We start from the raw sequence: 22877 nt of genomic DNA on the forward strand, positions 1-22877 counted from the left end.
TGGTGGAAAATCGATCTAGAAAGAATCGTTTAAGGTACTCCGCTTGAGAATCGGATAAGAATTGGGGAAGATATAGCTATCACCGTGGACCCTATAGGGGAAAAACACATTTTCAAGGGGATCCATCAAGAAAAATGGACAAAAAATCGAAAAAATATTTTGTCTTAGGATTTTGATGCAGAATGGTGGCGAATCGATCTAGAAATCGTTTAAGGTACTCCGCTTGAGAATCGGATAAGAATTTGGGAAGATATAGCTATCACCGTGGACCCTATAGGGGAAAAACACATTTTCAAGGGGATCCATCAAGAAAAATGGACAAAAAATCGAAAAAATATTTTGTCTCAGGATTTTGATGCAGAATGGTGGAGAATCGATTTAGAAATCGTTTAAGGTACTCCGCTTGAGAATCGGATAAGAATTGGGGAAGATATAGCTATCACCGTGGACCCTATAGGGGAAAAACACATTTTCAAGGGGATCCATCAAGAAAAATGGACAAAAAATCGAAAAAATATTTTGTCTCAGGATTTTGATGCAGAATGGTGGCGAATCGATTTAGAAATCGTTTAAGGTACTCCGCTTGAGAATCGGATAAGAATTGGGGAAGATATAGCTATCACCGTGGACCCTATAGGGGAAAAACACATTTTCAAGGGGATCCATCAAGAAAAATGGACAAAAAATCGAAAAAATATTTTGTCTCAGGATTTTGATGCAGAATGGTGGAGAATCGATCTAGAAATCGTTTAAGGTACTTCGCTTGAGAATCATATAAGAATTGGGGAAGATATAGCCATCACCGTGGACCCTATAGGGGAAAAACACATTTTCAAGGGGATCCATCAAGAAAACTGGACAAAAAATCGAAAAAATATTTTGTCTCAGGATTTTGATGCAGAATGGGGGAGAATCGATCTAGAAATCGTTTAAGGTACTCCGCTTGAGAATCGGATAAGAATTGGGGAAGATATAGCTATCACCGTGGACCCTATAGGGGAAAAACACATTTTCAAGGGGATCCATCAAGAAAACTGGACAAAAAATCGAAAAAATATTTTGTCTCAGGATTTTGATGCAGAATGGGGGAGAATCGATCTAGAAATCGTTTAAGGTACTCCGCTTGAGAATCGGATAAGAATTGGGGAAGATATAGCTATCACCGTGGACCCTATAGGGGAAAAACACATTTTCAAGGGGATCCATCAAGAAAAATGGACAAAAAATCAAAAAAATATTTGTCTCAGGATTTTGATGCAGATTGGTGGCGAATCGATCTAGAAATCGTTTAAGGTACTCCGCTTGAGAATCGGATAAGAATTTGGGAAGATATAGCTATCACCGTGGACCCTATAGGGGAAAAACACATTTTCAAGGGGATCCATCAAGAAAAATGGACAAAAAATCGAAAAAATATTTTGTCTCAGGATTTTGATGCAGAATGGTGGCGAATCGATCTAGAAATATTTAAGGTACTCCGCTTAAAAATCCTATAAGAATTAGGGAAGATACAGCCATCACCGTGGGCCCTATAGGAAAAAAGCCCATTTCAAAGGTTTCCATCAAGAAAAATGGACAAAAAATCGAAAAAATATTTTGTCTCAGGATTTTGATGCAGAATGGTGGAGAATCGATCTAGAAATCGTTTAAGGTACTCCGCTTGAGAATCATATAAGAATTGGGGAAGATATAGCCATCACCGTGGACCCTATAGGGGAAAAACACATTTTCAAGGGGATCCATCAAGAAAAATGGACAAAAAATCGAAAAAATATTTTTTCTCAGGATTTTGATGCAGAATGGTGGAAAATCGATCTAGAAAGAATCGTTTAAGGTACTCCGCTTGAGAATCGGATAAGAATTGGGGAAGATATAGCTATCACCGTGGACCCTATAGGGGAAAAACACATTTTCAAGGGGATCCATCAAGAAAAATGGACAAAAAATCGAAAAAATATTTTGTCTTAGGATTTTGATGCAGAATGGTGGCGAATCGATCTAGAAATCGTTTAAGGTACTCCGCTTGAGAATCGGATAAGAATTTGGGAAGATATAGCTATCACCGTGGACCCTATAGGGGAAAAACACATTTTCAAGGGGATCCATCAAGAAAAATGGACAAAAAATCGAAAAAATATTTTGTCTCAGGATTTTGATGCAGAATGGTGGAGAATCGATTTAGAAATCGTTTAAGGTACTCCGCTTGAGAATCGGATAAGAATTGGGGAAGATATAGCTATCACCGTGGACCCTATAGGGGAAAAACACATTTTCAAGGGGATCCATCAAGAAAAATGGACAAAAAATCGAAAAAATATTTTGTCTCAGGATTTTGATGCAGAATGGTGGCGAATCGATTTAGAAATCGTTTAAGGTACTCCGCTTGAGAATCGGATAAGAATTGGGGAAGATATAGCTATCACCGTGGACCCTATAGGGGAAAAACACATTTTCAAGGGGATCCATCAAGAAAAATGGACAAAAAATCGAAAAAATATTTTGTCTCAGGATTTTGATGCAGAATGGTGGAGAATCGATTTAGAAATCGTTTAAGGTACTCCGCTTGAGAATCGGAAGAGAATTGGGGAAGATATAGCTATCACCGTGGACCCTATAGGGGAAAAACACATTTTCAAGGGGATCCATCAAGAAAACTGGACAAAAAATCGAAAAAATATTTTGTCTCAGGATTTTGATGCAGAATGGGGGAGAATCGATCTAGAAATCGTTTAAGGTACTCCGCTTGAGAATCGGATAAGAATTGGGGAAGATATAGCTATCACCGTGGACCCTATAGGGGAAAAACACATTTTCAAGGGGATCCATCAAGAAAAATGGACAAAAAATCAAAAAAATATTTGTCTCAGGATTTTGATGCAGAATGGTGGAAAATCGATCTAGAAAGAATCGTTTAAGGTACTCCGCTTGAGAATAGGATAAGAATTGGGGAAGATATAGCTATCACCGTGGACCCTATAGGGGAAAAACACATTTTCAAGGGGATCCATCAAGAAAAATGGACAAAAATGGGATTTTGAAAAAATATTTTGTCTTAGGATTTTGATGCAGAATGGTGGCGAATCGATCTAGAAATCGTTTAAGGTACTCCGCTTGAGAATCGGATAAGAATTTGGGAAGATATAGCTATCACCGTGGACCCTATAGGGGAAAAACACATTTTCAAGGGGATCCATCAAGAAAAATGGACAAAAAATCGAAAAAATATTTTGTCTCAGGATTTTGATGCAGAATGGTGGAGAATCGATTTAGAAATCGTTTAAGGTACTCCGCTTGAGAATCGGATAAGAATTGGGGAAGATATAGCTATCACCGTGGACCCTATAGGGGAAAAACACATTTTCAAGGGGATCCATCAAGAAAAATGGACAAAAAATCGAAAAAATATTTTGTCTCAGGATTTTGATGCAGAATGGTGGCGAATCGATTTAGAAATCGTTTAAGGTACTCCGCTTGAGAATCGGATAAGAATTGGGGAAGATATAGCTATCACCGTGGACCCTATAGGGGAAAAACACATTTTCAAGGGGATCCATCAAGAAAAATGGACAAAAAATCGAAAAAATATTTTGTCTCAGGATTTTGATGCAGAATGGTGGAGAATCGATTTAGAAATCGTTTAAGGTACTCCGCTTGAGAATCGGAAGAGAATTGGGGAAGATATAGCTATCACCGTGGACCCTATAGGGGAAAAACACATTTTCAAGGGGATCCATCAAGAAAACTGGACAAAAAATCGAAAAAATATTTTGTCTCAGGATTTTGATGCAGAATGGGGGAGAATCGATCTAGAAATCGTTTAAGGTACTCCGCTTGAGAATCGGATAAGAATTGGGGAAGATATAGCTATCACCGTGGACCCTATAGGGGAAAAACACATTTTCAAGGGGATCCATCAAGAAAAATGGACAAAAAATCAAAAAAATATTTGTCTCAGGATTTTGATGCAGAATGGTGGAGAATCGATCTAGAAATCGTTTAAGGTACTCCGCTTGAGAATCGGATAAGAATTGGGGAAGATATAGCTATCACCGTGGACCCTATAGGGGAAAAACACATTTTCAAGGGGATCCATCAAGAAAAATGGACAAAAAATCAAAAAAATATTTGTCTCAGGATTTTGATGCAGAATGGTGGAGAATCGATCTAGAAATCGTTTAAGGTACTCCGCTGGAGAATAGGATAAGAATTGGGGAAGATATAGCTATCACCGTGGACCCTATAGGGGAAAAACACATTTTCAAGGGGATCCATCAAGAAAAATGGACAAAAAATCGAAAAAATATTTTGTCTCAGGATTTTGATGCAGAATGGTGGCGATTCGATCTAGAAATCGTTTAAGGTACTCCGCTTAAGATTTTGATGCAGAATCGTGAAGAACCGATCTATAAATCGTTTAAGGTACTCCGCTTGATAATCGGATAAGAATTGGGGAAGATATAGCTATCACCGTGGACCCTATAGGGGAAAAACACATTTTCAAGGGGATCCATCAAGAAAAATGGACAAAAAATCGAAAAAATATTTTGTCTCAGGATTTTGATGCAGAATGGTGGAGAATCGATCTAGAAATCGTTTAAGGTACTCCGCTTGATAATCGGATAAGAATTGGGGAAGATATAGCTATCACCGTGGACCCTATAGGGGAAAAACACATTTTCAAGGGGATCCATTAAGAAAAATGGACAAAAAATCGAAAAAATATTTTGTCTCAGGATTTTGATGCAGAATGGTGGAGAATCGATCTAGAAATCGTTTAAGGTACTCCGCTTGAGAATCGGAAGAGAATTGGGGAAGATATAGCTATCACCGTGGACCCTATAGGGGAAAAACACATTTTCAAGGGGATCCATCAAGAAAAATGGACAAAAAATGGAAAAAATATTTTGTCTCAGGATTTTGATGCAGAATGGTGGAGAATCGATCTAGAAATCGTTTAAGGTACTCCGCTTGATAATCGGATAAGAATTGGGGAAGATATAGCTATCACCGTGGACCCTATAGGGGAAAAACACATTTTCAAGGGGATCCATTAAGAAAAATGGACAAAAAATCGAAAAAATATTTTGTCTCAGGATTTTGATGCAGAATGGTGGAGAATCGATCTAGAAATCGTTTAAGGTACTCCGCTTGAGAATCGGATAAGAATTGGGGAAGATATAGCTATCACCGTGGACCCTATAGGGGAAAAACACATTTTCAAGGGCATCCATCAAGAAAAATGGACAAAAAATGGAAAAAATATTTTGTCTCAGGATTTTGATGCAGAATGGTGGAGAATCGATCTAGAAATCGTTTAAGGTACTCCGCTTGAGAATCGGATAAGAATTGAGGAAGATATAGCCATCACCGTGGACCCTATAGGGGAAAATGGTTTCAAGGGAATCCATTAAGAACAAGAAAGCAAAGCTAACTTCGGGCGGAGCCGAAGTTGATATACCCTTGCAGCTAAAACCGAATATATAGCGCAAACATCGGATATAGTTGGCCGATCCTTATGATTACATCATAATAAAACCAATTAATTACAATAAAAAATTTAAAAAAAAGTCCCAAGCTTCTATCTTCAAAAATACGAAATTTAATATTTCTACCAAATACCATTTCCGATCGTTCAGTTATATGTCAGCTATAAGATATAGTCAACCGATCCTAATGAAACTTTGTAGGTCGGATTAACTGACCAAAAATAGAATGTGTACCAAGTGCCAGCTTTCTATCATCAAAAACACGAAAGTTGGGTCATTTCCGATCGTTCAGTTATATGGCAGCTATAGGATATAGTCGGCCGATCCTTATGAAATTTGGCATGTCATATTATTTTGCCAAAAATAGCTCTCATATCAAATTTGAACTCTCTAACTCTAAAAACACCGAAGTTATACCATTTCCGATCAATCAGTTATATGGCAGCTATAGGATATAGTCGGCCGATCCGGGCCGTTCCGACTTATATACTGCGTGCAAAGGAAAGAAGGGTGTGTGCAAAGTTTCAAGTCGATAGCTTTAAAACTGAGAGACTAGTTCGCGTAGAAACAGACAGACAGACAGACGGACAGACGGACAGACGGACAGACGGACATGCTCATATCAACTCAGGAGGTGATCCTGATCAAGAATATATATACTTTATAGGGTCGGAGATGTCTCCTTCACTGCGTTGCACACTTTTGGACAAAATTATAATACCCTCTGCAAGGGTATAAAAATGGACAAAAAATCGAAAAAATATTTTGTCTCAGGATTTTGATGCAGAATCGTGAAGAATCGATCTATAAATCGTTTAAGGTACTCCGCTTAAGAATCGGATAAGAATTGGGGAAGATATAGTTATCACCGTGGACCCTTATGGGGAAAAACACATTTTCAAGGGGATCCATCAAGAAAAATGGACAAAAAATTGAAAAAATATTTTGTCTCAGGATTTTGATGCAGAATGGTGGAGAATCGATCTAGAAATCGTTTAAGGTACTCCGCTTGATAATCGGATAAGAATTGGGGAAGATATAGCTATCACCGTGGACCCTATAGGGGAAAAACACATTTTCAAGAGGATCCATCAAGAAAAATGGACAAAAAATCGAAAAAATATTTTGTCTCAGGATTTTGATGCAGAATGGTGGCGAATCGATCTAGAAATCGTTTAAGGTACTCCGCTTGAGAATCGGATAAGAATTGGGGAAGATATAGCTATCACCGTGGACCCTATAGGGGAAAAACACATTTTCAAGGGGATCCATCAAGAAAAATGGACAAAAAATCGAAAAAATATTTTGTCTCAGGATTTTGATGCAGAATCGTGAAAAATCGATTTAGAAATCGTTTAAGGTACTCCGCTTGAGAATCGGATAAGAATTGGGGAAGATATAGCTATCACCGTGGACCCTATAGGGGAAAAACACATTTTCAAGGGGATCCATCAAGAAAAATGGACAAAAAATCGAAAAAATATTTTGTCTCAGGATTTTGATGCAGAATGGTGGAGAATCGATTTAGAAATCGTTTAAGGTACTCCGCTTGAGAATCGGAAGAGAATTGGGGAAGATATAGCTATCACCGTGGACCCTATAGGGGAAAAACACATTTTCAAGGGGATCCATCAAGAAAACTGGACAAAAAATCGAAAAAATATTTTGTCTCAGGATTTTGATGCAGAATGGGGGAGAATCGATCTAGAAATCGTTTAAGGTACTCCGCTTGAGAATCGGATAAGAATTGGGGAAGATATAGCTATCACCGTGGACCCTATAGGGGAAAAACACATTTTCAAGGGGATCCATCAAGAAAAATGGACAAAAAATCAAAAAAATATTTGTCTCAGGATTTTGATGCAGAATGGTGGAAAATCGATCTAGAAAGAATCGTTTAAGGTACTCCGCTTGAGAATAGGATAAGAATTGGGGAAGATATAGCTATCACCGTGGACCCTATAGGGGAAAAACACATTTTCAAGGGGATCCATCAAGAAAAATGGACAAAAATGGGATTTTGAAAAAATATTTTGTCTTAGGATTTTGATGCAGAATGGTGGCGAATCGATCTAGAAATCGTTTAAGGTACTCCGCTTGAGAATCGGATAAGAATTTGGGAAGATATAGCTATCACCGTGGACCCTATAGGGGAAAAACACATTTTCAAGGGGATCCATCAAGAAAAATGGACAAAAAATCGAAAAAATATTTTGTCTCAGGATTTTGATGCAGAATGGTGGAGAATCGATTTAGAAATCGTTTAAGGTACTCCGCTTGAGAATCGGATAAGAATTGGGGAAGATATAGCTATCACCGTGGACCCTATAGGGGAAAAACACATTTTCAAGGGGATCCATTAAGAAAAATGGACAAAAAATCGAAAAAATATTTTGTCTCAGGATTTTGATGCAGAATGGTGGAGAATCGATCTAGAAATCGTTTAAGGTACTCCGCTTGAGAATCGGATAAGAATTGGGGAAGATATAGCTATCACCGTGGACCCTATAGGGGAAAAACACATTTTCAAGGGCATCCATCAAGAAAAATGGACAAAAAATGGAAAAAATATTTTGTCTCAGGATTTTGATGCAGAATGGTGGAGAATCGATCTAGAAATCGTTTAAGGTACTCCGCTTGAGAATCGGATAAGAATTGAGGAAGATATAGCCATCACCGTGGACCCTATAGGGGAAAATGGTTTCAAGGGAATCCATTAAGAACAAGAAAGCAAAGCTAACTTCGGGCGGAGCCGAAGTTGATATACCCTTGCAGCTAAAACCGAATATATAGCGCAAACATCGGATATAGTTGGCCGATCCTTATGATTACATCATAATAAAACCAATTAATTACAATAAAAAATTTAAAAAAAAGTCCCAAGCTTCTATCTTCAAAAATACGAAATTTAATATTTCTACCAAATACCATTTCCGATCGTTCAGTTATATGTCAGCTATAAGATATAGTCAACCGATCCTAATGAAACTTTGTAGGTCGGATTAACTGACCAAAAATAGAATGTGTACCAAGTGCCAGCTTTCTATCATCAAAAACACGAAAGTTGGGTCATTTCCGATCGTTCAGTTATATGGCAGCTATAGGATATAGTCGGCCGATCCTTATGAAATTTGGCATGTCATATTATTTTGCCAAAAATAGCTCTCATATCAAATTTGAACTCTCTAACTCTAAAAACACCGAAGTTATACCATTTCCGATCAATCAGTTATATGGCAGCTATAGGATATAGTCGGCCAATCCGGGCCGTTCCGACTTATATACTGCGTGCAAAGGAAAGAAGGGTGTGTGCAAAGTTTCAAGTCGATAGCTTTAAAACTGAGAGACTAGTTCGCGTAGAAACAGACAGACAGACAGACGGACAGACGGACAGACGGACAGACGGACATGCTCATATCAACTCAGGAGGTGATCCTGATCAAGAATATATATACTTTATAGGGTCGGAGATGTCTCCTTCACTGCGTTGCACACTTTTGGACAAAATTATAATACCCTCTGCAAGGGTATAAAAATGGACAAAAAATCGAAAAAATATTTTGTCTCAGGATTTTGATGCAGAATCGTGAAGAATCGATCTATAAATCGTTTAAGGTACTCCGCTTAAGAATCGGATAAGAATTGGGGAAGATATAGTTATCACCGTGGACCCTTATGGGGAAAAACACATTTTCAAGGGGATCCATCAAGAAAAATGGACAAAAAATTGAAAAAATATTTTGTCTCAGGATTTTGATGCAGAATGGTGGAGAATCGATCTAGAAATCGTTTAAGGTACTCCGCTTGATAATCGGATAAGAATTGGGGAAGATATAGCTATCACCGTGGACCCTATAGGGGAAAAACACATTTTCAAGAGGATCCATCAAGAAAAATGGACAAAAAATCGAAAAAATATTTTGTCTCAGGATTTTGATGCAGAATGGTGGCGAATCGATCTAGAAATCGTTTAAGGTACTCCGCTTGAGAATCGGATAAGAATTGGGGAAGATATAGCTATCACCGTGGACCCTATAGGGGAAAAACACATTTTCAAGGGGATCCATCAAGAAAAATGGACAAAAAATCGAAAAAATATTTTGTCTCAGGATTTTGATGCAGAATCGTGAAAAATCGATTTAGAAATCGTTTAAGGTACTCCGCTTGAGAATCGGATAAGAATTGGGGAAGATATAGCTATCACCGTGGACCCTATAGGGGAAAAACACATTTTCAAGGGGATCCATCAAGAAAAATGGACAAAAAATCGAAAAAATATTTTGTCTCAGGATTTTGATGCAGAATGGTGGAGAATCGATTTAGAAATCGTTTAAGGTACTCCGCTTGAGAATCGAATAAGAATTGGGGAAGATATAGCTATCACCGTGGACCCTATAGGGGAAAAACACATTTTCAAGGGGATCCATCAAGAAAAATGGACAAAAAATCGAAAAAATATTTTGTCTCAGGATTTTGATGCAGAATGGTGGAGAATCGATTTAGAAATCGTTTAAGGTACTCCGCTTGAGAATCGAATAAGAATTGGGGAAGATATAGCTATCACCGTGGACCCTATAGGGGAAAAACACATTTTCAAGGGGATCCATCAAGAAAAATGGACAAAAAATCGAAAAAATATTTTGTCTCAGGATTTTGATGCAGAATCGTGAAAAATCGATTTAGAAATCGTTTAAGGTACTCCGCTTGAGAATCGGATAAGAATTGGGGAAGATATAGCTATCACCGTGGACCCTATAGGGGAAAAACACATTTTCAAGGGGATCCATCAAGAAAAATGGACAATAAATCGAAAAAATATTTTGTCTCAGGATTTTGATGCAGAATGGTGGAGAATCGATCTAGAAATCGTTTAAGGTACTCCGCTTGAGAATCGGATAAGAATTGGGGAAGATATAGCTATCACCGTGGACCCTATAGGAAAAAACACATTTTCAAGGGGACCCATCAAGAAAAATGGACAAAAAATCGAAAAAATATTTTGTCTCAGGATTTTGATGCAGAATGGTGGCGAATCGATCTAGAAATCGTTTAAGGTACTCCGCTTGAGAATAGGATAAGAATTGAGGAAGATATAGCCATCACCGTGGACCCTATAGGGGAAAATGGTTTCAAGGGAATCCATTAAGAAAAATGGACAAAAAATCGAAAAAATATTTTGTCTCAGGATTTTGATGCAGAATCGTGAAGAATCGATCTATAAATCGTTTAAGGTACTCCGCTTAAGAATCGGATAAGAATTGGGGAAGATATAGTTATCACCGTGGACCCTTATGGGGAAAAACACATTTTCAAGGGGATCCATCAAGAAAAATGGACAAAAAATTGAAAAAATATTTTGTCTCAGGATTTTGATGCAGAATGGTGGAGAATCGATCTAGAAATCGTTTAAGGTACTCCGCTTGATAATCGGATAAGAATTGGGGAAGATATAGCTATCACCGTGGACCCTATAGGGGAAAAACCCCATTTTCAAGGGGTTCCATTAAGAAAAATGGACAAAAAATTGAAAAAATATTTTGTCTCAGGATTTTGATGCAAAATCGTGAAGAATCGATCTATAAATCGTTTAAGGTACTCCGCTTGAGAATCGGATAAGAATTGGGGAAGATATAGCTATCACCGTGGACCCTATAGGGAAAAACACATTTTCAAGGGGATCATCAAGAAAAATGGACAAAAAATCGAAAAAATATTTTGTCTCAGGATTTTGATGCAGAATGGTGGCGAATCGATCTAGAAATCGTTTAAGGTACTCCGCTTGATAATCGGATAAGAATTGGGGAAGATATAGCTATCACCGTGGACCCTATAGGGGAAAAACACATTTTCACATCAAGAAAAATGGACAAAAAATCGAAAAAATATTTTGTCTCAGGATTTTGATGCAGAATGGTGGAGAATCGATCTAGAAATCGTTTAAGGTACTCCGCTTGAGAATCGGATAAGAATTGGGGAAGATATAGCTATCACCGTGGACCCTATAGGGAAAAACACATTTTCAAGGGGATCATCAAGAAAAATGGACAAAAAATCGAAAAAATATTTTGTCTCAGGATTTTGATGCAGAATGGTGGCGAATCGATCTAGAAATCGTTTAAGGTACTCCGCTTGATAATCGGATAAGAATTGGGGAAGATATAGCTATCACCGTGGACCCTATAGGGGAAAAACACATTTTCACATCAAGAAAAATGGACAAAAAATCGAAAAAATATTTTGTCTCAGGATTTTGATGCAGAATGGTGGAGAATCGATCTAGAAATCGTTTAAGGTACTCCGCTTGAGAATCGGATAAGAATTGGGGAAGATATAGCTATCACCGTGGACCCTATAGGGGAAAAACCCCATTTTCAAGGGGATCCATTAATAAAAATGGACAAAAAATCGAAAAAATATTTTGTCTTAGGATTTTGATGCAGAATGGTGGAGAATCGATCTATAAATCGTTTAAGGTACTCCGCTTGTGAATAGGAAAAGAATTGAGGAAGATATAGCCATCACCGTGGACCCTATAGGGAAAAAACCCATTTTCAAGGGAATCCATCAAGAAAAATGGACAAAAAATCGAAAAAATATTTTGTCTCAGGATTTTGATGCAGAATGGTGGCGAATCGATCTAGAAATCGTTTAAGGTACTCCGCTTGATAATCGGATAAGAATTGGGGAAGATATAGCTATCACCGTGGACCCTATAGGGGAACAACCCCATTTTCAAGGGGATCCATTAATAAAAATGGACAAAAAATCGAAAAAATATTTTATCTCAGGATTTTGATGCAGAATCGTGAAAAATCGATCTATAAATCGTTTAAGGTACTCCGCTTGAGAATCGGATAAGAATTGGGGAAGATATAGCTATCACCGTGGACCCTATAGGGAAAAAACACATTTTCAAGGGGATCCATCAAGAAAAATGGACAAAAAATCGAAAAAATATTTTGTCTCAGGATTTTGATGCAGAATGGTGGCGAATCGATCTAGAAATCGTTTAAGGTACTCCGCTTGAGAATCGGATAAGAATTGGGGAAGATATAGCTATCACCGTGGACCCTATAGGGAAAAACACATTTTCAAGGGGATCATCAAGAAAAATGGACAAAAAATCGAAAAAATATTTTGTCTCAGGATTTTGATGCAGAATGGTGGCGAATCGATCTAGAAATCGTTTAAGGTACTCCGCTTGATAATCGGATAAGAATTGGGGAAGATATAGCTATCACCGTGGACCCTATAGGGGAACAACCCCATTTTCAAGGGGATCCATTAATAAAAATGGACAAAAAATCGAAAAAATATTTTATCTCAGGATTTTGATGCAGAATCGTGAAAAATCGATCTATAAATCGTTTAAGGTACTCCGCTTGAGAATCGGATAAGAATTGGGGAAGATATAGCTATCACCGTGGACCCTATAGGGGAAAAACACATTTTCAAGGGGATCCATCAAGAAAAATGGACAAAAAATCGAAAAAATATTTTGTCTGAGGATTTTGATGCAGAATGGTGGAGAATCGATTTAGAAATCGTTTAAGGTACTCCGCTTGAGAATCGGATAAGAATTGGGGAAGATATAGCTATCACCGTGGACCCTATAGGGGAAAAACACATTTTCAAGGGGATCCATCAAGAAAAATGGACAAAAAATCGAAAAAATATTTTGTCTCAGGATTTTGATGCAGAATGGTGGAGAATCGATCTAGAAATCGTTTAAGGTACTCCGCTTGATAATCGGATAAGAATTGGGGAAGATATAGCTATCACCGTGGACCCTATAGGGGAACAACCCCATTTTCAAGGGGATCCATTAATAAAAATGGACAAAAAATCGAAAAAATATTTTGTCTCCGGATTTTGATGCAGAATGGTGGAGAATCGATCTAGAAATCGTTTAAGGTACTCCGCTTGAGAATCGGATACGAATTGGGGAAGATATAGCTATCACCGTGGACCCTATAGGGGAAAAACACATTTTCAAGGGGACCCATCAAGAAAAATGGACAAAAAATCGAAAAAATATTTTGTCTCAGGATTTTGATGCAGAATGGTGGCGAATCGATCTAGAAATCGTTTAAGGTACTCCGCTTGAGAATAGGATAAGAATTGAGGAAGATATAGCCATCACCGTGGACCCTATAGGGGAAAATGGTTTCAAGGGAATCCATTAAGAAAAATGGACAAAAAATCGAAAAAATATTTTGTCTCAGGATTTTGATGCAGAATCGTGAAGAATCGATCTATAAATCGTTTAAGGTACTCCGCTTAAGAATCGGATAAGAATTGGGGAAGATATAGCTATCACCGTGGACCCTTATGGGGAAAAACACATTTTCAAGGGGATCCATCAAGAAAAATGGACAAAAAATTGAAAAAATATTTTGTCTCAGGATTTTGATGCAGAATGGTGGAGAATCGATCTAGAAATCGTTTAAGGTACTCCGCTTGATAATCGGATAAGAATTGGGGAAGATATAGCTATCACCGTGGACCCTATAGGGGAAAAACCCCATTTTCAAGGGGTTCCATTAAGAAAAATGGACAAAAAATTGAAAAAATATTTTGTCTCAGGATTTTGATGCAGAATCGTGAAGAATCGATCTATAAATCGTTTAAGGTACTCCGCTTGAGAATCGGATAAGAATTGGGGAAGATATAGCTATCACCGTGGACCCTATAGGGAAAAACACATTTTCAAGGGGATCATCAAGAAAAATGGACAAAAAATCGAAAAAATATTTTGTCTCAGGATTTTGATGCAGAATGGTGGCGAATCGATCTAGAAATCGTTTAAGGTACTCCGCTTGATAATCGGATAAGAATTGGGGAAGATATAGCTATCACCGTGGACCCTATAGGGGAAAAACACATTTTCAAGGGGATCCATCAAGAAAAATGGACAAAAAATCGAAAAAATATTTTGTCTCAGGATTTTGATGCAGAATGGTGGAGAATCGATCTATAAATCGTTTAAGGTACTCCGCTTGAGAATCGGATAAGAATTGGGGAAGATATAGCTATCACCGTGGACCCTTATGGGGAAAAACACATTTTCAAGGGGATCCATCAAGAAAAATGGACAAAAAATTGAAAAAATATTTTGTCTCAGGATTTTGATGCAGAATGGTGGAGAATCGATCTAGAAATCGTTTAAGGTACTCCGCTTGATAATCGGATAAGAATTGGGGAAGATATAGCTATCACCGTGGACCCTATAGGGGAAAAACCCCATTTTCAAGGGGTTCCATTAAGAAAAATGGACAAAAAATTGAAAAAATATTTTGTCTCAGGATTTTGATGCAGAATCGTGAAAAATCGATCTATAAATCGTTTAAGGTACTCCGCTTGAGAATCGGATAAGAATTGGGGAAGATATAGCTATCACCGTGGACCCTATAGGGGAAAAACACATTTTCAAGGGGATCCATCAAGAAAAATGGACAAAAAATCGAAAAAATATTTTGTCTGAGGATTTTGATGCAGAATGGTGGAGAATCGATTTAGAAATCGTTTAAGGTACTCCGCTTGAGAATCGGATAAGAATTGGGGAAGATATAGCTATCACCGTGGACCCTATAGGGGAAAAACACATTTTCAAGGGGATCCATCAAGAAAAATGGACAAAAAATCGAAAAAATATTTTGTCTCAGGATTTTGATGCAGAATGGTGGCGAATCGATTTAGAAATCGTTTAAGGTACTCCGCTTGAGAATCGGATAAGAATTGGGGAAGATATAGCTATCACCGTGGACCCTTATGGGGAAAAACACATTTTCAAGGGGATCCATCAAGAAAAATGGACAAAAAATGGAAAAAATATTTTGTCTCAGGATTTTGATGCAGAATGGTGGAGAATCGATCTAGAAATCGTTTAAGGTACTCCGCTTGATAATCGGATAAGAATTGGGGAAGATATAGCTATCACCGTGGACCCTATAGGGGAAAAACCCCATTTTCAAGGGGTTCCATTAAGAAAAATGGACAAAAAATTGAAAAAATATTTTGTCTCAGGATTTTGATGCAGAATCGTGAAAAATCGATCTATAAATCGTTTAAGGTACTCCGCTTGAGAATCGGATAAGAATTGGGGAAGATATAGCTATCACCGTGGACCCTATAGGGAAAAACACATTTTCAAGGGGATCATCAAGAAAAATGGACAAAAAATCAAAAAAATATTTTGTCTCAGGATTTTGATGCAGAATGGTGGCGAATCGATCTAGAAATCGTTTAAGGTACTCCGCTTGATAATCGGATAAGAATTGGGGAAGATATAGCTATCACCGTGGACCCTATAGGGGAACAACCCCATTTTCAAGGGGATCCATCGAGAAAAATGGACAAAAAATCGAAAAAATATTTTGTCTGAGGATTTTGATGCAGAATGGTGGAGAATCGATTTAGAAATCGTTTAAGGTACTCCGCTTGAGAATCGGATAAGAATTGGGGAAGATATAGCTATCACCGTGGACCCTATAGGGGAAAAACACATTTTCAAGGGGATCCATCAAGAAAAATGGACAAAAAATCGAAAAAATATTTTGTCTCAGGATTTTGATGCAGAATGGTGGAGAATCGATCTATAAATCGTTTAAGGTACTCCGCTTGAGAATCGGATAAGAATTGGGGAAGATATAGCTATCACCGTGGACCCTATAGGGGAAAAACACATTTTCAAGGGGATCCATCAAGAAAAATGGACAAAAAATCGAAAAAATATTTTGTCTCAGGATTTTGATGCAGAATGGTGGAGAATCGATCTAGAAATCGTTTAAGGTACTCCGCTTGAGAATCGGATAAGAATTGGGGAAGATATAGCTATCACCGTGGACCCTATAGGGGAACAACCCCATTTTCAAGGGGATCCATTAATAAGAATGGACAAAAAATCGAAAAAATATTTTGTCTCAGGATTTTGATGCAGAATGGTGGAGAATCGATCTAGAAATCGTTTAAGGTACTCCGCTTGAGAATCGGATAAGAATTGGGGAAGATATAGCTATCACCGTGGACCCTATAGGGGAACAACCCCATTTTCAAGGGGATCCATTAATAAGAATGGACAAAAAATCGAAAAAATATTTTGTCTCAAGATTTTACCATGTTTATAAAACAAAATAAAGAGAAATAAAATGATTTATGTTACTTGCTTTGGGACGGTGTTGCCATTTTAATACCGAGAAAATACAAAAAAATTTGATTTTTTTGTTTTACAGCACTGTTTTTTTGGTTATTTTTTAACACTGCATTCAATTTAAAATGTTATTTCGTGCTTTTCACCACAGTTTGTGCTGTTTATCAACACTTATTAGAAAAACCACCTCGGACGATTACTCTTTGAGAGGGAAAATCGTTAAAAATTAAATTATCAATTTAAAAATCAGTTACAAAATTCAAGTTTTTCGCCGTTTAAAAGCCAATTAAATGATAAAACGCGAGAAGTGTCCAAAAAAGGGCAATTTAAAAGGGCTCCATCTAGAAGAGCTGCCTTATTACGTGGTGAGTATAACGCGGTCCCTCCACCCCAACCACCCCGTGGCGACCAAACGACCGCAATCTTTCGTTTTGTTTTGCTTTGCACGTTCGGTCCCACAAAAACAAATGAATTGTCTGCAGAATTATACAAAAACTGTTTTGAAATTTCACCGAGAAACTTGTCTTAAATTTATTCAAATTAATTTAAATGTTGCATTGAAAATGGGGCAAGATAGCAACGCTGGCAACCGGCGAACAAGCGAAAGCGAAAGCAAAAGGAAAGCGAAAACGTCATTCGTGCGTTGACTTCGAAATTGTTTGGTTCTGTGTAAAAGGGGAGTTTTCTGCTGAAAATCTCGGAAAAATGCTGCCCCAAGATAGAAAAGTTCTGAGGTGACAGAATAAATAGTTTGCATTTGATAAATTACACACAAGCTCCAACAATACACATAATTTTAAAACCGTATTTTTCCGAATTGCAGGCAACATACACGCCAGAACCAAAATTTGAACCCTACAGCGGCTCAGCGGCGATCGCGTCTCAACAATAACCATCACTCTAAAATGAGCAGCAACTCGAAGGCGGATCCCATCTCTCTGAGCTTCCACGATTCTTGTCTTCGAATGTCTGATGTGCAACTGCTTCACGGACCGCACTGGCTGAACGACCAGATCCTGAGCTTCTATTACGAGTACCTTTCCCACGTAAAGTACAAGACCAATAGTGACCTGCATTTTATCGCGCCAGAGGTTACGCAGTGCATGAAATATATGGACGAACAGGAACTGGAACAGCTTCTGGGCCAGAGCAACGCGACTAACAAGCCCTTTATCTTCTTTGCCCTAAACGACAACGAAAGCACTGAAGCCGGTGGCACCCACTGGTCACTTTTGGTATTCTCGCGGCCAGAGAAAACCTTCTATCACTTTGATTCCTATGGTAACAACAACACAGGAAACTCAATGGAGCTGATGAACAAAATAAAAGAGCTGCTGGGTGTGCGACAGGCCAAGTTCCGGCCAATGCGGTGCCTGCAGCAGGCGAATGGATACGACTGTGGCATCCATGTGATATGTATGACGGACCACATAGCCGATTTTCTAAACAGGTACGAGGTGATTGAGGGACTGCCCTCCCTTCACATCGACACCGTGAAGGCCAAACGTACCGAGCTCCTCAAGCTGATCCTCTCTCTGGGCGGCAAGGGTTAGACTGCAGTTTGTAAGCAGTAATTTTAAGCTAACTATTACCACCATAAATGTATAACTTTAGCCCAAAAGAGACAGGAATCATGTGAATAAGATATCTATGATATTGCTAATTTTAGTATTTTTCGCATTCGTTGCCGAATAAAATTGTTTTTTTCCATCGCATCAGTGCGAAGCACTTAAATGAAATATGAAGAGAAGAAAACAGCAGTCGCAGGGGGACTCATGGTGAAGTTGCCTCGACATTAGGGTTTGGTCTTTAAATAAATATTTATATACCCAGACTCAGATGCAGCATTTTGATTCGTCGGCTTATTTTTCCAATGGCGCCAGTAGCCGCTTATTCGAATCGGATTGCAAAAAAAAAAGGTGGTTTGTTGGAAATAAATCTTAGGTTGAAATTATTTATTGTAAATGCAAAAAACGGAAACTGGTCCACGGCACGAGGACTGTCCATAAATTTACAGTTAAAAGCACATACAAAATAGATAAATCCACATCGAAAAGTGATATTACATTGAGGCACTACAGTACATGCAAGGAATACCTTTATCATTTAGGTGGGTGGGTTATTCTAGGGTAGAATCATGGGGTGGATGTAAACATAATAAACATGACCATTATTTAACGTCTAGCTTAGCTACAAACAGACTGACTTCACAGCCGCACATCGGGCTTTGCCCATCCACCAAAAGCTCGCTCCAGCTCCTCGGCCACAGCCAGGCAGAGGCGGTCTTCATTAAAGTTTGCGATGATCTGCACACCCAGTGGAAGACCCTCGTTTCCCAGTTGACCAAGCGGCACTGCGGTGGCCGGGAAACCCAGTACATTTACAATACCGGTGTAGGCAAAGTTAATGGGTCGCATTATGGGCTCGTTGTGATACGGAGCCACCGTCGGATGCGTGGGGTAGATCAGCACTCCATTGTCACCAAGTAATTTCTGGATCTCCGCTCGCAATTCGTTTCTCTTGCTCACTAGATGATCATACTTGGGAGAACCGTGTTTGCACTGGGCGCTGTCCATTATGGCCGTAGTCAGGCCAATAAAAGTGTGCTTCGAGGCTCCGAAGAACCATTTCATAAGCTCCAGGTACGTGTTGATATCTTTTTCCAAGTTTCCCAGCTGATAGGCAAATCCGTGGCCACTATCGTCCCGCATATTGGCGAACCAGATGGCAGCCGACTGTCGGAATTGTGGCAGCTGAATGCGCTCCACCTTTTGAGTGCCAAACTTTTGGTTCAAATGCTGCACCACTCGTTTCATGGCCTGAAATGGAAACATATAAGTACTTAAGGATTGAAAAAAAGAGACTTTGTAGGCAAAGTTACTTGTCTAAGGTCAGAGTCAACTGCAGAAATCAGGCGCCCACCACCATCCGACTCTTGGTAGAAGAACTTTAGTTTGGTGAGGTCCACCTCCTTATCCAGATTTAGAAGGGCGGACTTCTCGCCAGCCATAATTTTAAGCATGGGCCTCAGATCCTCTGCAAAACGGGACATGGGACCCAGACCTAGGAATGCGTTCTGTTCGGCACTGAATGGTGCTGGAAACTGGCCTACATTGGATACTGTTAGTTTGCTGGGTTTGTGGCCAAAAATCCCATTGAAGAAGGCCGGCATGCGAATGGAACCACCAATGTCAGATCCCAAACCGAATGCGGATGCTGCTGCGGATTGGATACATCCCTCGCCGCCGCTAGAACCGCCGACAATTCGATTTGTATCGTAGGCGTTCCTTGTGCGTCCGTGTACTGTGTTGTTGCTCTCCCACCACATGCAAACTTCGGAGACATTTGTGAGGGCAAACGGTATGGCACCAGCCTTGCGCATCAGGGCCATGGCATCCGCATCTTTAGTGGCACGCACATGGCGTCTTTCGTATAGTCCAGCCGTGTGAAGCATGCCTGAATACCCAAAAAGTTTATTAGTTTGTATAAGTTAAAGTTCTAAGATAATTAAATACGAACCTTTAACTGATATACAATCCTTTGTGGTGATGGGTACCCCCAGGAAGGGTTTTTGTTTTGCCAGCTCCTCCACGGTGTAATGGCCGGATTTAATAAGTGCATCTGCCTCGGCTGCTTCCTTTAGTGCTTGGCCATACCGTTCGTCTACGACGCAGTTTAGTAGGGGATTAACCTCCTTGACCCTTCGAATGAAGGATTCCAGCACTTGGACACTGCTTAACTGGGAATTGAAGCAAATTAATTAGTATTTATGAATCAAAATAGTTTCGTGAACGCACCTCCTGGTTGCGGATCTTTTTGGCCAGTGATGTTGCTGATTCTAGCAGGATAGGATCTGTGATGGGGGGCATGCTCTCTCCTTTCTGGCCATAGATAAGGCGGAAAACGAATCGAATGCAAGCTTGCAAAATGGCAAAGATGTAGCCACCGATGACTCGGGACAGAGGAGCATTCTGGATCTCCGCCATTTCGCTGGACGTGAGGAATGTGCGCCCGAAGGTTTGTAGCTAGTGAGAATCTGATTTAGAACTGCTTGTCTCACCCATATGCTCCTGGTCTGGAAAATTTAACGAGTCTAAAAATTCAATAATTGGCATGCAAAAATATATGAGTCATAATGAAAAAAAAAAGAATTTTATGGCCACAAATTATTACATCAAGTATTGGCGCATAGGAAACATTAAAAGTCATGTATTTGAGGAAGAGCTCATATACAATCGATTATTTAGGTCTGAAGCAAGATATAATTGAATGTCCCGCCACTTAATTGTCCCAGATAGGCCGACTCCACACCTGCGTCTGACTCATTGGATACGCTCAAAAACACTCGAACACAAAAATAGGAAAACCCGGGCCTTCAGACACAACTCAGATAATGTAATGTACAGAAAACACTGGCCGGATTAGGGGAATATAATTCGCAATGTTTCTCACAGTTAACGACAGTATTTACAGCCAAAATAAACATACCATCGGGAAAGAGTATTAAAATTTAAATAGCTTATAAGAAATTTGCATCCAGATACATACTTATGTATACGGAAAAAAACGTTTATGTCTCTTTTTTCACTGTTTGAGGAAACTTTAAGTAAACTTTGTTCGTTCCATTACACTGACGACTTTACTGCTCGAGTTGAGAGACTCAACAGTGGAAAGTTTTAAATATCCAATCGTGCTGGAAATCGGGGCTGTTTAATGTTCTATAGCCATATGTTCGCTCGGCGACTTGATTTGGTTTTATCTTATCGTAAGTCCTATTCAGACAGCTAATTCACTGCTTAAATTGGTGAAGATAATATGGCACAAAGAGAGTTCATCAGACCACAGAGAGTGAATAGCCGCAATACATAACATTACGTTCACGAGCTTCAACGCAATACAGGGTCATAAAACTATAATTGTTTGGAACGCTAAAAAAATGGAAAAATGATAAGGTATAGTGACTCATACAGAGGTCGTGTCGTTTGTTTACGCGAAGCGGCTGCGATAAATCAGGAAATAACTTTGCTGGAATTGTACCATAATAGCCGCTTCTCTCACCGATTAGCCGGAATTGGGAAAGCCTTAGCTTATCACTGGTTTATAGGCTTGAATAGGAATTCTTTTCCAATTCCCTCCAATTCCAATTGAATTCCCAGACATTTAGATGTGAAATAAATGCATTTTTGTAATCATTTTCTCACTTGTGGAGAGAAATACGACAATTAGCCAGACTCTTATTGCAAAATATTTTAATATATTATAATATAGTAGATACTAATGTGTATTTTATAACACATACAAAGTCCAGTAGATGCTCAATGAAATTAGTTTTTGGTAAATATTTCGTTCAAAGTTCAATGTGCAATGATGCGAAACGATAATCGCTATGTAATCGTGGGTAAAAGTGGGCAATCTGATAAGATAAGCCGTAAATACCTGTCACTTAGGCAATCTTTTGGCACAGTAGCACACATTCATTCAATTCATCCGACCTGTTGCTTTTGACCGAAGAGGGGGACTATAGAAGCCCCTCCTAACAGCGTGCTCATTTTAATTACAAATTTCGGAGGGGGCGGGACAGAGCGTGTTTGTTTTGCCTATTGATTGCCACCTAATCATATGTTGTATGTGTGGATGGTTTACAAAGGACGAAAAGGCACGACTGGTTAATGTGCGAGTATGCGTGTGTGGGGGAGGAAGATAGGAGGCATTCCTTAAATGACATCATTTTACCTTAGCATATGCTTTGTTTGGATTAAAAATTCATTCAGTCACTTTGCACCTTCTAAAGGTTTTTGTATTTGTGTTTGTTTTGGGCTGTGCGCAAAATTAAAAGATGAACAACACAGCACACACTCACTGACATCACAAGATAACAATAGAGTACGGCTTTCGTTTATTTCAAAGCGAAAATGAAACTGCAGTTTGCCCGAGGTTTGTTTTAAATTTAATTGCATTTTATTCCAGGTTGCAAAAAACCGGTTAAGTTTCAGATCAGCCGGACAGTTGTAGCAAAAAGATCAAACAATAAACTTACACAATAAGTACTCAGACTATTTGCGCACTTATAAGCAATAACAAACAACCATAATCTCTCAAAATACTTCGAACGTTTTTAAAGTTATCCGTGGATTTAAATAGAAACTAGTAAATTTTGGACAATTGTGTGGTGTTGCGGGTAGGTTAAATAGGTTTTTGTTTCATTTAAATGTGACCGCAGCCGACCAAATACCAAGATTCCA

At 38.9% G+C, this 22877-nt stretch overlaps 2 protein-coding genes across 4 annotated transcripts; one reads left to right on the top strand and one right to left on the bottom strand.

Annotated features, from left to right (window-relative positions):
• Window positions 1-16782: 16782 nt before the first annotated feature.
• On the top strand, window positions 16783-18469 carry Den1 (Deneddylase 1). Of its 2 annotated transcripts, none has more exons than XM_017253844.3 (2): window positions 16783-17000; window positions 17459-18469. In XM_017253844.3, the coding sequence occupies exon 2, from the start codon at window positions 17541-17543 to the stop codon at window positions 18186-18188; it is 648 nt and encodes a 215-aa protein (XP_017109333.2). In that variant the 5' UTR covers window positions 16783-17000; window positions 17459-17540; the 3' UTR covers window positions 18189-18469. The 2 variants fall into 2 exon arrangements, with proteins under 2 accessions (XP_017109333.2, XP_017109332.2); XM_017253843.3 differs by lacking the exon at window positions 16783-17000 and adding an exon at window positions 17174-17369.
• An 89-nt stretch (window positions 18470-18558) lies between these two features.
• LOC108133790 (fatty-acid amide hydrolase 2-A) lies at window positions 18559-22845 on the bottom strand. Of its 2 annotated transcripts, none has more exons than XM_017253859.3 (5): window positions 22673-22845; window positions 20433-20710; window positions 20155-20374; window positions 19517-20091; window positions 18559-19454 (listed from the first exon to the last, which is right to left on the bottom strand). In XM_017253859.3, the coding sequence occupies exons 2-5, from the start codon at window positions 20619-20621 to the stop codon at window positions 18843-18845; spliced, it is 1596 nt and encodes a 531-aa protein (XP_017109348.1). In that variant the 5' UTR covers window positions 20622-20710; window positions 22673-22845; the 3' UTR covers window positions 18559-18842. The 2 variants fall into 2 exon arrangements, with proteins under 2 accessions (XP_017109348.1, XP_017109347.1); XM_017253858.3 differs by having other exon boundaries at window positions 20433-20728.
• Between the last annotated feature and the right edge of the window lie 32 nt (window positions 22846-22877).

The sequence above is a fragment of the Drosophila bipectinata genome, chromosome 2R (assembly GCF_030179905.1).
Source record: "Drosophila bipectinata strain 14024-0381.07 chromosome 2R, DbipHiC1v2, whole genome shotgun sequence".
Lineage (NCBI taxonomy): Eukaryota > Metazoa > Arthropoda > Insecta > Diptera > Drosophilidae > Drosophila > Drosophila bipectinata.

What these genes read in the sequence shown, in the direction of transcription:
- Den1 (XM_017253843.3), top strand. Translation starts at nt 17,341, where the DNA reads ATGCTGCCCCAAGATAGAAAAGTTCTGAG. An exon ending in CAAGATAGAAAAGTTCTGAG is followed by an intron (nt 17,370 to 17,458) that starts GTGACAGAATAA and finishes TCCGAATTGCAG; the next exon opens with GCAACATACACGCCAGAACC.
- LOC108133790 (XM_017253859.3), bottom strand. Translation starts at nt 20,621, where the DNA reads ATGGCGGAGATCCAGAATGCTCCTCTGTCCCGAGTCATCGGTGGCTAC. An exon ending in GGATTGTATATCAGTTAAAG is followed by an intron (nt 20,092 to 20,154) that starts GTTCGTATTTAA and finishes TTGGGTATTCAG; the next exon opens with GCATGCTTCACACGGCTGGA. An exon ending in TTGACTCTGACCTTAGACAA is followed by an intron (nt 19,455 to 19,516) that starts GTAACTTTGCCT and finishes TTTCCATTTCAG; the next exon opens with GCCATGAAACGAGTGGTGCA.